This window comes from Ziziphus jujuba, chromosome 8 (assembly GCF_031755915.1).
Source record: "Ziziphus jujuba cultivar Dongzao chromosome 8, ASM3175591v1".
NCBI classification, from domain to species: Eukaryota; Viridiplantae; Streptophyta; class Magnoliopsida; order Rosales; family Rhamnaceae; genus Ziziphus; species Ziziphus jujuba.
The window spans coordinates 2,437,816-2,454,929 of NC_083386.1; the positions used below are offsets into that span (position 1 = coordinate 2,437,816).

The 17,114-nt window shown below is 29.8% G+C and overlaps 2 protein-coding genes across 2 annotated transcripts in view; both read right to left on the bottom strand.

The window, feature by feature from the left end:
- LOC132804939 (uncharacterized) overlaps window positions 1-17,114 on the bottom strand; it is a 100,383-nt gene that overhangs the window by 31,407 nt on the left and 51,862 nt on the right. The window lies entirely within an intron of this gene.
- LOC107412798 (ankyrin repeat-containing protein ITN1-like) lies at window positions 6,069-12,942 on the bottom strand. The gene is made up of 4 exons (XM_060819535.1): window positions 12,345-12,942; window positions 10,809-10,952; window positions 7,757-8,295; window positions 6,069-6,970 (listed from the first exon to the last, which is right to left on the bottom strand). The coding sequence occupies exons 1-4, from the start codon at window positions 12,901-12,903 to the stop codon at window positions 6,179-6,181; spliced, it is 2,034 nt and encodes a 677-aa protein (XP_060675518.1). The 5' UTR covers window positions 12,904-12,942; the 3' UTR covers window positions 6,069-6,178.

The following is a 17,114-nucleotide window of genomic DNA, read 5'->3' on the forward strand; positions in this document are numbered from 1 at the left end:
AGATGATTAGCATCTTACGTTTTTAAATTCCGTTCCCTTAGGTGCAAGGGGTGGTAGACGTTATTCCGGAGCGAACAAAATCTCCGCCGCTATCGTAGTTCGAGAAGTACCTTTGTACTTGTTATTTCAGCTGTAATATTTCTTTCATCTTTGTTGTATTTTCTATTAAATAGCATTTCACGAAGTTCTGTATATTATTCTGGACACTTATGTTTTATTTATGCACTGGATTACTGTTATTCCTGTGAAGTGCTGTAAAATTGTGGAATCAATTTGTAGTATTGTGGGAGGAATAAGGGGATGAATATAGAAGTGTATTTTCAGTGCAGATAATTTGTGGTAAGTCCAACCCTTAGGGGAGGTTCTGCCGGATTTTCCATTGGAGGGTCCGGTAGGGTTTCCCTGGGATCAGGGCTTATCTAGGGTTCTAGTGAGGAATTTTGGAGGGGTCCTGACACTACCCTCGGTCCGATGACAACCACAGGACAACCTTATAAATCAACCTGCACGCTAATCACATCCACATCTACCTGCACGCTAATCACATCCACAACTACAGAATACGGGTACATGTATGATGCATCTAAAAACTTTAAATTTTTATAATACTATTAAAATAATGAATTTTGATAAAATAAGATAAAATAAAGTTTATGAATAATAAATAAATTAATTAATTTATGCATAAATATATTTTTTGGAAATACTAAATTTTAAATAAATATTTTTCTTCAAATCCATGAAATCAATTTTACCAAAACAGTATAAAAATTCTTACATAATTTAAATCACATAAAAATAAAACATTTAAATCAAATAACAATTCCTCTTAAAATTTAAAACATATATAATATTCTTCAAAATTTTGAATGATATATAAAATATAACATGTGTGAACATCTTTATGTACTAAGTGTATATATATATATATATATGTATATATATATTCACACACACACACACACACACACACACACATATATATATATATATATATATGTCTCATGTATGTGTGCATGCATATATATAAACTTAAGAAGTTAAAGTTGGGCATTATGATCACATAACTATAGTACACAGTATACAAGCATTTCAAATGTTCCAATTACTCACCCAACTCAAATGCCAACTAAAGCTTCCTGGCACCCATACACCATTTCTGTTCGTGAACCTTTAATTGAGTGTACAGATATATATATATATATATATACACATATAGAGTACAACAACTCCTCCATATGGTCATCTTACTATATATACCCCAACTTAAGCTTTTACTAATTTGGCACCACTAACAACAAGTATCCCCATAAATACAAAGGAACTTAACATTACCCTTCTAAAGAGCTACCAACTATCACTTCCATAAGACAAGCAACAACTAAACACGATAAAACAGAGGACAAAGAAAATCTCTCTTGAGCATTATAAACCAGTAGCATATATATATAATATATATATACATATAGGAACCTTGCTCATTTATAAACTCAAAATCCTCCAAAATTTAAACCACCTTAGCATTGTGAATTCTAAAACATGTCAAAACCTCATATTGGTATGCACACGCACACATATATACGTATACGTATACATATATTTATAATTTATTCAAATTTCACCACAATTATGATATTACTCCAGAAATAACAAAATTCTAAATACCCACAAACAATTGAGATATTATAGATCAAATAGAAGCTTGAGAGACATAATTTACCAATATTTAAATTAACTTAGCTTAACTCGTCGGCGGTGGTCGGAATTTCTGTCAAAAAATGCTGTCAAGTGTGTCCTCTTGGTGCACCACAAACGAGCTCGAACTGAGATACACAGGGATCACCATCATCTTTAGAAGGTTCAGATTAGTGAGAGAGGACCAGAAGTTGACCGGAAACGGCCAAAATCCGATGCATTGAAAGGAAGCCAGCCGCCGGCTTTTATGGTGTTTTCCGTCTCATCTCCCACCATGTCGGTGAACGGCGAGCACCATGGAATTTCTGGCGTGATGGGTCGTCAGCTGGCCATGGCATTGATGCTCAGTCCGGCCGGAATTGATGGCAACATAAGGAGGAGGATGACCGGCAGGGAGGAAGAGAAGGAGAGCTCGAGAGAGTTCCAGAAAGAAGAAGAAGAAAAGGAAGAAGAAGGAAGGAGAAGAGGGGCCTGTGGGTGTTTTTCCCACGTGGGGGAGAAGAAAAGAAAAAGAAAATAAATAAATAAATAAATAAAATAATATTAAAATAATAATATAATATAAAATAATAAAATAATATAATATTTAATTGGGTGAAATGTGGCATTTTCTTGTCGTGACACATGGCACCCTTTATAATGTTACACGTGGTATCACTGTTCACGCACACACATACCGATAAATACTAACAGCTGTCTCGGAAAAACTTCACAGGTCCGTAACTTTCTAAACACATGTCCAAATCGGGTGTGTTGCTAATCTACAAACTCGTATCAATGAATACTTCACAACCATACATAAGTCAAAGCTCGATTTTATAATAATAAAAAGTCAACTTCGGCATCCTCGGCATTGCGAAATAATAGATTAATATTTTTCCAAATGTCGCCCATGACGTAGATTGGATGAGAATGGAGATAATGGACAAGAAAAATGCAAGTAAATCACAGACGATGGAAAAATGTGAATTGTGTTTTTCCCCTTCATGCAATAGATATGTCTTTATTGCTGTTTGCTGGGCTTACAACATCATATCTGAAGTGGGTTGGTAGTTTATATTTTGTTAAAACATCTAATGTCAAATGCTTATTAAGATATAATAAGCTCGACTTCAGAATTCAAATTGAACGCTGGACTTGAAGTTAGAAGTTGACTTTTAGAATTGCTATGAAAACAACAATTTATTCAATCAAGGTTTTATATCATTTTTCTGATTCAATATATTTGAAGAAATCCATATTATGCTTCCAAATCCCCCCATGAATTCTATCTTTTTGGTCTAGTATTATTTTATTTAATTTTTGGTGTACTAAAAATATTTTTACTAGAAAAAAAATTCCAATTTTAGTTTTATTGTATTTTCTTCTAATTTTTATTTTTGTAATTTTGTTCTAATTTTTTTATGGTTTAGGTGTAAAAAAATATTATTAATTTTTGGTCTAATAAAAAAAATTTTATTAGAGGAAATTTCCAATTTTATTTTTATTTTTTTTGGCTAATTTTAGGTACAAAACATTTAATTTCTTTGAAATTTAGTTGAAATAAAATAGGAATGGATAAAAATTTTCAAATAGATTACCACAGATATAAAATAAAAAAAATAAAAAAAATTATTTTTTTCAACATTTTAAAAATTTTTTAACTAAAAAATAAATTATGACATTAGTATACTGACATCATCTAACGGTAAAATTAATACAGTTAATTAATTAGACTGATTTATAACAAATTTGAATCTAGATAGTTAGTTTAAGCAATTCCAAATTTCAAAGTTTGATTCACATAATTCTGAAACTTTAAGTACTAATAAACAATTAAGCATTTTTCTTTTTTCTTTCTCACATTCTCACTAACGTTACTATTACAGATATTTCTTCAAACTTACACTCCATTCCTTGAAACCAAACTAGTTCTTTCCTTTCATTTTCTCTTTGTACGAACTTATTCTTTCTCTGCTTGCCTTTTGCCTTTTCAAAAAATAAAAAGAATCAAAGGAAAAGAATAAGGGTTTTCATTCATTTTCGCTGAACTGAAAGCAGAGAGAATGAGTTTAGATTTCCAAGCAGTTTGAAGCGTTAGGATAAAAGTAAGGTTATTCTTTACTTAGGGGTTATTGTAGATAAAACATGGTCAAAAGGGAAGAGCATGGTTGCCAAATACAAAATGAAAAACTAAGAAATTTTTTTTTCATTTTTTTTTGGGCCGAAAAATAATTATGACATCCACATTTTGACGTCATCTAACGGTAAAATTAATACAATTAATTATTTAGACTGATTTGCAACAAATTTGAAACTGCAGAGTTGATTTAAGCAATTTCAAATTTCAGGGTTTTATTCGTGTAATTCTGAAAACTTATATACTAATCATCAATTAACCATTTTTCCTTTCTCTTCTCACACTCTCACTAACATTATTGTTACAGATCTTTCTTCGAACTTACACTTCATTCCCTAAAAACAAACCACTTCTTTCCGTTCATCTTCTCTTTGTACAAACTTATTCTTTCTTCGCTTGTCTTTTACCTTTTCAAAAAATAGAAAGAATCAAAGGAAAAGAATAAGGGTTTTCATTCATTTTCACTGAACTGAAAGCAAAGAGAATGAGTTCATATTTCCACGCAGCTTGAAGCTTTAGGATAAAAGTAGGGTTATTCTTTAATCTTGGGGGGTATTGTAGATAAAATATGGCAAAAAGGGAATTGCGTGGTTGCCAAGATAGTGCATTTGGCCCCACTATTCTCTTTCATTTAAGGAAGGAATTCACACCCTGCTCCTAATAGATGGCTGTGACACAATGAAAAAAATTTATAGTATACAATACTAAAATTGATACATGCCAAAACAAATACATATTACAACATATGCTAGTTTTTCACTCCAAATTAGTTGTAATATTTTTTTACGACCAGACCATAAAAAATAAAAATTAGAAAAAATATAATAAAAATAAATTTTTATGCTTTTTTTTTATTATTTTGTCTAATATAAAAGTAATAAATTTATTACTATTGATTTTATTTATTTTTATTTTTATTTGGTCATAATTTTTTACAAACTAAAGATATGAAAATTAGAAACTTTTTTTTTTAATAAGAAAAAAGGAAATTATAAACATGATTTACTAGCTTTTTTCCTGTCCACTTTTCCTATTCTCATCCACTTGCTCAGTTGGGCATCACTTTTGAGTTAAAAGACCTGGGAAAATGCCATTCTTTTCTTGGTCTTCAAGCCAAATTCTTTAAGGGAGGATTATTGCTACACTCAAAGTACACTCATGACTTTCTAAGTTGGGCCAATATGTTGTATGTTTCATCAATTTCAACTGCTATAGTCCTATTGTGTCAAAGTCAAAGGGAACAGTGGATTGTGACCCTTTGTTTTCTTCAACAAAGTCATCAAACTTTATCAGACTGTTCAAATGTTGATTGGGGAGGGTGTCCCATCAATTATCTATGTATTTTCTTGCGTTAATTGTATGATCTCATGTTGTTTGGAAAAGCAACGTACAGTTGCAAGATCAAGCACAGAGGCTAAGTACATGCTATGGCAACAATAGCATCGGAGCTCACATGGATTACTTATTTGTTGCAAGATATCCGTATTACTTCATCTAAACCAGTCCAACTATTTTGTGATCATTTAGATGTCTAAATATGTACATAAATCCTGTTTTTCATGCAAAAACTGAACTTATTCATATTGATTATCGTTTTATTGATTATCTATTATGTTCCATCAAATCGACAAATAGCATATATTTTTACTAAATCTCTGATCAGGGATCCTCAATAGAGCTTCCGCTTGTTCACAATGTTCCCCTCTCTAGTTTGGAGGGGCCTGATAAAGCATCATCACCAACCAAAATCGAAACAGTTGTTGAAAGAGACATGTGTATGTAAAACAGTGCAAGGTGATAAGAACCAACACTTTCAAAAGTCTTGTTAGCTAAGTGTAATGTTTTGAATATTCCGTAAGTATCGGTTATGTATCATGTATATATTACAGGATATAACTATTGTAAACAATCAAGACTCAAAAGCATCAATACAAGTGTGAAATATTCATTCCATTCAATATTACTTTTCGTTCACTCTCTTTTGCGTTTACTCAAATATGAATTTCAACCTCTTTTGGTGCTTTTATTTATTAATAAATTTTAATTTTCTTTCTCTCGGTCTTTTTCTCATTGTTTTTTCTTTTCCCTCTACTTCCCCCCCCCCCCCCCTCTCTCAAGATCTTAATAAGAGTTGCCATTATATTGTAACGATTTTTTTTTTTTTTGGGGCAAACCAGGTACAAAAGTGCAATTTAAAAAAAAAAAAATCATTGCTAATGAATTAAAATCAAATTGAAAGCAGTGCATCATTTCATAAAACTAATAGTGGAGTTCATTGGAAGTACTTAACAATATCCAGCACGGCTAATACATTACATAGGGAGTTCCATCATTGACATGCAATTTGAATTTAAATATAATGTTTCAACTCCAGAGTCCAAAACGACTTCTGACGATCTTGGGAGGCGCAAATCTTCTAGCTGTTGCGTATAAGTTGCCCAATAATAGAGAAGAAGAAAAAACAAAGACGTAGAAGCCAATAAACATGATGAGAGTCGTAATTATATCTACATCCTTGAGGTACTCGTGGTTCTCTGTTCTAGGGATGACTGTCTTTATGCCTTGGTCAAAGGCAAAAACCATGGCAAAAAGTGCGAATCCTGTAAGATATCCTGTCAAAGCAACTGGGAATAAAGTGGCTGTGAATATTTTTCCTAATAGCGTGAGAAAAAAGTGGAGCAACAAGGACGCAGTAGATAGAGAAAGAGCCAATTGATCATAAAACAGAAACCGTTTGAATTCTTTAGTTCTGTGGAGAACTGGTAGCCCTTGGTTGTTGTAACCACCGGGCATTGCAAAAGCGGCCGCAAAAGTGGCGGTGGCTATGATTGTTGCTACCAGTATATTGAGGTTGGTGAAATCGTTCATCATATTTTCAAATCCTCCTTCATTTTTAGACAGCTCCTTCTTGTCTGATGATACCATTACCATCTTTTCAGGCTGGTTCCGGCCGGCTTCTTTGTTTTCTTCAACTTGTATTTCAACTTCTTTCTTTTCCTTACTCTCTGCTTCATTAATTTGCTGTTTACAGCCGGCTTCGTCTTCTTCAATTTGTATTTCATCTTTTTTATTTTCCTTACTCTCTGCTTTATTTGTTTTTCTTGTATCCACTGGTGGTAAAACAATTTCTATCTCCAAACCCACCATGATCTTCAACTGGACCACATCCATTACACTTTTCAATTAGAGCAATTAGCTTGAAAATATTTATTAATGCCAACACACATGTCTTTGGATGCATAAAATTAACCAATACTATAATTGGTTTGAGAAAGGAAGATCAGCACAGAGACAAAAATTACTACAACGCTAAACATATGTGTGTGTATATATATATATAGATCTATATATTGACATTATAAATAACGAGTAAACCATATCATTTCTTCTATAAAAAAGGTAAAAAAAAAAAAAAAACTTTAAAATTACATGAATATTAGAATTTCTTTTCAAAATTAAAGAATTATAAAACAAAAAATCGAATTGTTATATATAAATATAGTCGGAACAAAAATATGTATATATATATATATATATGTACAGTCCGTTTATGGTGCGGACCACAGTATTGGTGACGGTTTTTCATAGTATTGGTGACGATTTTCTAAAAAACCGTCGTTAGTACTATGAAAAACCATCACTAATACTGCGGTCCTCATGCGGACCGTCCTCACCATAGAATTTTCGTATATATGTATATATGAAATTTATTATTTGACCACATCTACGTTTATTCTTTTAAATTTCTTAATCTCATACCTAGTAAATATATATATTTTTTTTCAAAAGTTAATGCTTGGCTAATGATGTATCATGTATACCATCAGATATTCTCTATTGTACATCTGAGTCATATTATATCTCATATATGCATATTAATTAGATGATGTAGGCCATGCATTCATATATAGTTCTATTTTGCATGTGTGCCAGAAAACTTACAATTTCAGTATCCTGTAGTTCCTTGCTTGATAGGATTATGTCAACAAATGTCATTTTGTCCTTGTTTGTAGCTCCTTTGTCAATTCTTGAGTCATTTGTAAGAATTCTTAAAATATGGAAATCTCCTACAGTAGCGGCTACATGCAAAGCTGTATTTCCTTTGTTATCTTGGAGATCTATAAGATCCTGAAATGCCATGGCCTGATCTAGGAGAAATTTCACCGCCATTACCTTTCTACTTTCCACCGCAATATGAAGAGCTGTCCGACCATTGTTATCCAACAACTCACAAACTTCTGGACAGCTTTTCATCAGCACTCTAATGACAGCATCATGTCCTTTCTTTGCTGCAATGTGAAGGGCAGACATACCTTCTTTGTTCTTTGAGAAAGGAAGGCTTTTACTCTCTTTCTGCAAAAATTGTTCAACAAGTACCGCGTTGCCAATATGTGCGGCATAGTGAAGAGAAGTCCATCCAAAATCATCAGCTTGTTCTAGTTCTGAAGCTTGTTGTTTTTCCAGAGCCTGAAACCCATCATCTACATAGGAATCGAAAAATTGTAGATTAGGGCAAATTAGTTAAGGAAAGTAAATATTTATATAGCATATATATTCAAATGCACTTCACTACCCATCTAATTTGTATTGTTTCAATTGAAGGGAGGCTAAATGTTCAATTGAAACCTTCCAATTTTATTTTTGTTTGCAATAGCTAGAGAACTAAAAAATTGTTTAATGATCAAGGGATACATGTGCACCCCACGTGTTGACTATTTTGTATAAAAGATAAATAGGTGGTAAAAATGGCAGGCAAATATTATATTTTCACAACCTAAAAGATACAAAGATGACAGGCACCGAAAAAAAAAAGGCTTGGGGCTCTGCACTTAATTACGAAAAAAGGTTTTGGCTGCCTTTGAAATAGTTAAAGTAAGTATTCATTTATTAGAACGGCAGCCAAACTGGGATTTTTTTACCATTCTTTTTCTTACAAGTTCCTATATATACTGCAAAAAAATTGAAAAGAGTTAATTTCGTCGACCCCAAAAGCTTATTTTAAATACAATTTAATATCCTCAAATCTAAAAATATCATAAGTCTCTTCTGTATATTCAAAAGTTATTATATTCCTTCTTTATTGTTTCATTCACACTACTCTAATTAATATCATTCACACCTCCTACTGTATTTAAAACAAAGCTTTAATTTGATTCATACATCTGATTTAAAAAATATCGTAAATCTCTCTCCAATTTTAAAAGGTCATTAAGTTTCTTTACTTATTGTTTCATTCACACCTGTTCGATATCATTTACATCCCCTATAAATGTGCTAGTTCTAATTTTTAAAATCATAAAGATTAGATTGTAATTTGTGCAAACCTTAAGGAGAAAGATGAAATATAGCCAATTAAAAATCAGGGGTTCAATTGAAGGATTTTAAAACATTAGGCTTTTGGTGTAAATAATAAAATTTTAAGGAAGTAAAGTGCATTTGATCTTTATATATAGACCAATGTTTTGACAAATCTCTCCATTATTAAAATGCCCTAATTACTGAACTCTAACATAATGGCACGATGAATTTTTATATGTTGTGAACATACTTCCCACCTAATTATGTTGAGAAGATATTGATATGATAAGTGTTGAGAGTTGTCAACTTAATTTTTATTTTTTAATCATTATTTCAAATGATACGATTAATATCAATATGTTAGTGACTTTATATTGGAACATATTCTAATAGAACATGTTAATTAAAAATAATATTAATATTATAGTTTATTATGACACGATGCAAGTTTTTATTTATTTATTATTATTATTATTATTTTGGTAAAGACATTACACAAGTTTAGTGAAGCAACTTTTTCTAAATTTTGAACTCAAAAAATAAATAAATAAACCCCTTTCTTAATTGTTCCAATTTATGATTTTTTTTTTTCATATTTGTCTTAGCCGGTGTTCTGCCCAAGTGTTTAGGAGGATAGATTTTTGATCTTGTAATGACTATTCATGATCATGAGTAATATGGGAAAATAAAAGAACCAAATTATTACAAATTAAGTTCAAATATTTCCCCCTTTTTTTTTTTCAAAAATTTTAAGCGGTTAGGGAGTAGATTTAATATTATATACATCAACCTATGTTAACAACAAAAAGGAGAAAAATTGAAAATTTTAATGAGGAGGATTCCACTTAGAACTGGCTGAACATAAGACATGGAGATGTGTTCATAATAGTTTTTACCACATGCTAAGCTTACAATTACAATGAGTAAATTCATATATGCACCAACTCAAAATTTTAAAAGCTTTTTGACTTTATTAACCTTACATATGAACCTGATAAATATTTGATGTGAGGCCAAATAAGGAAAGTCGTTAATATATTTATTTTACTCAAATAATAAAGTTAATTAAGGCAAACCTGCCAATATGTGTACATATCAGCCAGTCTCTTATCATGATGTTTTTATGGATTTTTCATCAGAACTTTATGTATTTGAACCTTATTTATTAGTTTTTGAATCTTCATTGGCTGAGATTTAAAAATGGATTTGAATTTTATATAAATTAAGTAAAACATTGAAACTCTAGAAGAAAAAGTAAACTTTGTTAAGATTCATATAAATTCTAAATATATTTTTAAATTTCAACTTTTAAAAAGATTAAATGGTTTATAAATGAGATGCTGATAAAAAATTAATCAAAATATTCTAATAAAAGATTAACTAATATATGTATATATATATATACAAAAGATTAACTAATATATGTATATATATATACAAGTTTTACCATGCAAATATCTGCATAGAATATTACTATATATATATATATATTTTCCTACTAACCTGATATTGTCGATTTATATAAAATAAAGGTTTTTGCAGGAAAGCCAAGTGGACATATTAATCTCCTATCCTTAATATCAATATATATATATAGATATACAAAAATGGAGGGATCCAATTAAATGTTTTAGCAATGGAAGAGAACATTAAATGTAACGAGAATTTATGTCTTGAAGGAAAAGAATGCTTTTACCTCTCTTTTCGATGTCACGTGAGGAGAAAAATCTACGTATGATTTTGCTTGACAGTAAATAATCGATAATCCCATCACTTCGCAGCATAATCCAAACACTCGGCGATACTGAAAACCTCTCTTCCAAAGTTAAAGACACATGGCCTACAAGGGATTGGAAAAGGACAGAATCTTTAGCCTAAATGATATCCAAACATTATTATTATTATTATTATTATTATTATTATTATTATTATTATGATTATTATTATTATTGTTGCTATTAATTTCACTCTAAGAGATTACCATATATTCCAAAATAAGAAGGAATGAAAATTTTATTCGGATGGTAAGTTCATTCTTGGTTTTATCACTGGATGCAACTTATAAATACATAGTTCAATAGTTCAGTGGTTTTACTTTTACCAATAAACTCAGAAATTGATGGCATTCACATATGATCCTTTTCAGCAAAATTTGCTTTTTAAATGAAATTGTAAATTTTGACTTTTCACCTTAGAATTTAAAAATGTGAACGGAAATAAATTTCGAAACAATTTGGTAAAAATGAGAATGGTAAAATTTATAAAGAACTTAATTTTTGGTAAATATTATTTTACAAATAAATTTGTAAAAGAAAACAGTTTTATTTAGACTTTTTCGACTTTGTCCGAACTATAATTAAACATTATACTTTTGAAAAATTATCTTCATATTCATTTATCAGTTTTTACCAATTAATTTTAACAATTAAAGATCATAATTGTATTTTCATAATACTATTATTTAATTATAAAATATAAAGTTTTAGCATTCTTTTGGTCTTTAACTATTAAATTAATTGGTAAAAAGTAATAATTAGTCTACTTTGATAGATTTAGATTTAGAATACTAGAAGAAGGTTAATGTTTTAATAATAATTTTCTTAAAATATAGGATCTAAATATAATTATGGCAAATCTAAGGAATTTAAATGAAAATTTTCCTTTATAAAAAGCTTATTACAAATAAATGATGTCAATTCATATGTATGATTAAATATCCATGGTGGATACTACAAAGAAGAATAATATAAACTATTAATAATTTATTATAGGATGGCGAATAATATCTATTAGGCTAATTCTTGTAATTAGCAGAAAAAATTGTTAATAAAATTTGCAAAAAACTTGTGTGATTTATCATTTAACAAGAAAACAACACTTTGAAATTTCATTTAAAAAAAAAAAAATTAGGAGCTAAAGATGCAAAATGTAACCATTAAAATTTCTAATAAGTGCTACTGACTCAAATGGATGTGAACTATGAAGCATAAAAAGGTTATGCATATGCATAAATATATATATATATATATATATAGAAGAAAAGTAAATAAACTACTTTCCATTTTGTACATAATTATATGTACCGCAAATGCAGAAAACTATCAAAATTTTTCAACAATAAAACTAAAATATATTTTCTAATTAAAAAAAGTAAATATGGGAAAGTATGAAGGAATGAAAGAGAAGAAATTAATGTCGTAGGGGATCAATTAGTTAGGGATGATATACTAACGTCTTTTGGAGCGAATGGTGTATACGTGCGAGACGTTCATGCCATTCCTTCCTTGGCGAGAGCACTTTGGAGCATTGTTTTGGATATGCAGGGCCACTTGGTCAAAGCGTCTATCCACCGCCATGAAAAGAGGAGAGTCTCCTTCGCCATTTACTATGGATGCCAAATCAGGGTCTTCTTTAATTAGTAACTTGACAACCTCCAAGTGATTATAGCGAATAGCTTCATGGAGCGCTATATCTTTCTTATTATTCTTCAATGTCAATAGACTCTTGCTTTGCTCAACATCTGTCTTTTTTGCCATTTCCACTAGAATTCTTACAGTGTCCAGATGCCCTAGTTTTGCTGCAATGTGAAGTGGAGTGTTTCCTTCATTGTTTTGCTCATAAAGAAAACGCAGAAGATAATCATCTTCTTCAAGTCGCCTTAGCTTCCCAGATTTAGCGGCTATATGAAGAATAGTGTTGTTTTGGCCGCGGGATCTGATGTTGTCCACATCACCAAACAGATTGTGGTCGCTTAATCCATCAATTGCAGCATAATACAATTCACCATCCATCGTAAGCTATCTTGCTAGATATTTTTTATCCAATCTCCACTCTCTTTCTCTATATCTTATCTTTATCTTATCTCGCATCTAACTATGCATATATAAAGGAGAATTGGAACTTTGAGTGTTGAGTGGTGAATGTCCGTTTACCCCTTTTCTTTGGATTAATTATTGACTAGTACCTAAAGTTTTAGAATTATGCAAATGGAATTTTAAAATTTGAAATTCTTTGAGTTGAACTCTGAAGTTTCAAATTTATTGCAAATTAGTTCAATTGAATAACAGTCTTAATTTTGTCAGTCATCAGCTTGATGTTATGCTAATGTTAAACTTTCGTTTTCAACCAAAAAAAAAAAAAAAAATGAAAAAAATAAATTTTCTTATTTTTTCATTTTATGTTTATGTTTTTTTACTAAAAAAAATGTATCCAATCCTATTTTATTTAAACTAAAACTCCAAATAAATTAAATATTTTTGAAACTAAAATTAGATCAAAAATAAAAGTTTTAAATAAAATTAAAATTTTGGTCTAATAAAAATATTTTTATTAGACCACAATTAAATAAAATAATTTTAGTACACCAAAATTAATAATATTGTTTTATGCGCAAACCATAAAAAAAATTATTCTAAAATAAAAAATAAAAAAATAGACAAAAAATTTAAAAAAAATTAATTTTTATGATTTTTTATTTTAGTTTAAGGATAAAAGGACGTTAGATCTACTTACACTCACTTGCAGTTCTATAAGGAACAAACAATAGCAGAAAAATTAAAAGTAAAATGAGCCATTTTTGCTTAAAAAGATAAGAATCTAAAAATAATAAAAATAAATTATTAAACTAAATAAAAATAAAATAAATAAATATAATCAATAGTAATAAATTGATTTTTATTTTTTATATTATACAAAAATAAAAAAAAAACATCAAAAATTATTTTTATTTTTATTTTTTGTCTCATTTTTATTTTTTATAGTTTGGTCGTAAAAAATTATTATAACGTTTTGGTCTAAAATTATTTAATTTAATTTTTAGTCTAGTGAAAATATTTTTAATAGAGCAAACTTACAATTTTAGGATTATTTGTATTTTTGGTCTAATTTTTTATGGTTTAGGAGTAAAAAAATATTATTAATTTTTGGTCTAATAATATTATTTTCTTTTAATTTATAGTCTAATAAAAAAAATTATTAGACCAAAAAGTCCAATTTTAATTTTTTTTTTTGTGTAATTTTAGGTCATGAGCATTTAATTTCATTGGAATTTTAATTTAAAGAAAATAGAAATGGATAGAATTTTTCAAATAAATAACCACAGATATAAAATGAAAATATAAGAAATTTTATTTTTTTCAAAAATTTTTTAATTTTTTTTTACAGAAAAATAAATTATGATGTCAGCTACTGACATCATCTAATGGTAAAACTAATACCGTTAATTAATTAAACTAATTTGTGATAAATTTGAAACTATACGTTCAATTTAAGCAATTCAAAATTTCAAGGTTCTATTTGCATAATTCTGAAACTTCAAGTACTAAGTAGCAACTAACCATTTTTCTTTTCTCCTTCTCATGTTCTCACTAACTTGATTGTTACAGATCTTGCCCTGAACTTACACTCCATTCCCTCAAAGCAAACCACTTCCTTCTTTTCATTTCCTCTTTGTATGACCTCATCATTTCTCTGCTTGCCTTTTACCTTTTTAAGAAATAGAAAGAATCAAAGGAAAAGAATAATGGCTTTCATTCATTTTCACTAAACTAAAAGCATAGAGAATGAGTTCAAATTTCCAAATAGTTTAAAGCTTTAGGATAAAAGTATGGTTATTCTTTAATCTTAGGAGGTGTTGCAGATAAAACATAGCAAAAAGAGAAGTGCATGGTTGCCAAGCTTAGTGCATTTGGCCCCGCCTTTCTCTTTTCTTTAAGAAAGAAATTCACACCCTGTTCTTAATAGGTGGCTATACGCAATGAAAAAATAATATAAAATAAAAAAATAAGAAATTTATTATTTTTTCAAATTTGTTTGCTAAAAAATAAATTATGACGCCAGCATGCTAGCATCATCTAACAATAAAATTAACATCGTTAATTAATTAGATTGATCTACAACAAATTTGAAACTACAGGATTCAATTTAAACAATTTCGAATTTCAAAGTTCAATCCACATAATTTTGAAACTTCAAGAACTAGTTAGCAATTAAGCATTTTTCTTTTTCTTTTTTTCTCACGTTCTCAGTAACGTTATTATTACATATCTTTATCTGAACTTACACTCCATTCCCTGAAATCAAACCACTTCTTTCTTTTCATTTTCTCTTTATATGAACTTATTCTTTTTCTACTTGCCTTTTACCTTTTGAGAAATAGAATGAATCAAAGGAAAGGAATAATGGTTTTCATTCATTTTCACTGAACGAAAGCAGAGAGAATTGAGTGCAGGTTTCCAAGTAGTTTGAAGCTTTATGATAAGAGTAGGGTTATTCTTTAATCTTGGGGGGTGTTGCAGATAAAAGGAAAGTGCATGGTTGCCAAGGTTAGTGCATTTGGCCCCACCCTTCTCTTTTCTTTAACAAAGGAATTCACACCCTGTTCTTAATAGGTGGTTGTGATGCAATGAAACATTAATATAAAATTAAAAAAGTAAGATTTTTTTTTTAAAAAATTTTTTGCTGAAAAATAAATTATAGCATCAATATACTGACTTCATCTAAGGATAAAATTAACATTGTTAGTTAATTAGACTGATTTGCAACAAATTTGAAATTGTAGGACTTTATTTAATCAATTCCAAATTTCAGGATTCGATTTGTATAATTCTAAAATTTCAAGTACTAATCAGCAATTAAGCATTTTTCTTTTTTCTTTCTCACGTTCTCACTAACATTATTGTTATAGATCTTTCTCTAAACTTACACTCCATTCCCTGAAACCAAACCACTTTCCTTTCATTTTCTCTTTGTATGAACTTATTCTTTCTCTACCTGCCTTTTACCTTTTCAAGGAATAGAAAGAATCAAAGGAGAAGAATAAGGGTTTTCATTCAGTTTCACTAAACTAAAAGCAAAGAGAATGAGCTTAGATTTCTAAATAGTTTGAAGATTTGGGATAAAAGTATGGTTATTCTTTAATCATGGGGGGTGTTGCAGATAAAACATGGTGAAAAAGGAAGCGTGTGGTTGCTAAGGTTGGTGCATTTGGCTCCATTCTTCTCTTTTCTTTAAGAAAGGAATTCACATCTGCTCTTAATAGGTGGCTATAACGCAATGAAAAAATAAGAAATTTATTTTTTTCAATTTTTTAAAGTTTTTTTGCTGAAAATTAAATTATACCGACTCATCTAGTAGTAAAATAAACACCGTTAGTTAATTAGACTAATTTGTAACAAATTTGAAACTACAATATTCAATGTAAGCAATTCCAAAGTTCAAACTTCGATTCATATAATTTTAAAACTTCAAGTACTAATTAGCAATTAACCATTTTTTTTTCTCACATTCTCACTAATGTTATTGTTACAGATCTTTCTCTGAACTTACACTTAATTCTTTGAAACCAAACCACTTCTTTCCTTTCATTTTCTCTTTGTAGAAACTTATTCTTTCTCTGCTTGCCTTTTACATTTTCAAGAAATAGAAAGAATCAAAGGAAAAGAATAAAGGTTTTCATTCATTTTCACTTAACTAAAAGCATAGAGAATGAGTTCAGATTCCAAGCAATTTGAAGCTTTAGGATAAAAGTAGGTTTATTCTTAATCTTGGTACAACAGCCCAGTCCATCCGCATGAGATATTGTCTGTTTTGGGCCTCGTCCGCATGATTTTAAAATGCCTCTCAAGGGAAAGGTACCCACACCCCCTATAAGGCATGCTTTGTTCCCCTTTTCAACCAATGTGGGATCTCACAATCCACCCCCCTGGGCGCCCAGCGTCCTCGCTGGCACACCGATCTGGGTACTGACTTTGATACCAATTGTAACAGCCCAATCCACCCGCATGAGATATTATTCGTTTTGGGCCCCGCCCGCACGGTTTTAAAAGACCTCTCAAGGGAAATGTATCCACACCCCTTTATAAGGCATGTTTCGTTCTCCTTTCCAATCGATGTGGAATCTCACACTTGGGGTTATTGCAAATTAAACACAGTAAAAAGAGAAGCGCATGGTTGCCAATGTTAATGCATTTGGCCCCACCATTCTCTTTTCTTTAAAAAAGGA

Bases quoted from the DNA above. Each gene is read 5' to 3' on its own strand.
- LOC107412798 (XM_060819535.1), bottom strand. From the start codon at position 12,903: ATGGATGGTGAATTGTATTATGCTGCAATTGATGGATTAAGCGACCAC. The intron at 10,953-12,344 runs GTTAGTATATCA...AATCCCTTGTAG, and splicing joins CACCATTCGCTCCAAAAGAC to GCCATGTGTCTTTAACTTTG. The intron at 6,971-7,756 runs GTAAGTTTTCTG...GATGTGGTCCAG, and splicing joins AACTACAGGATACTGAAATT to TTGAAGATCATGGTGGGTTT.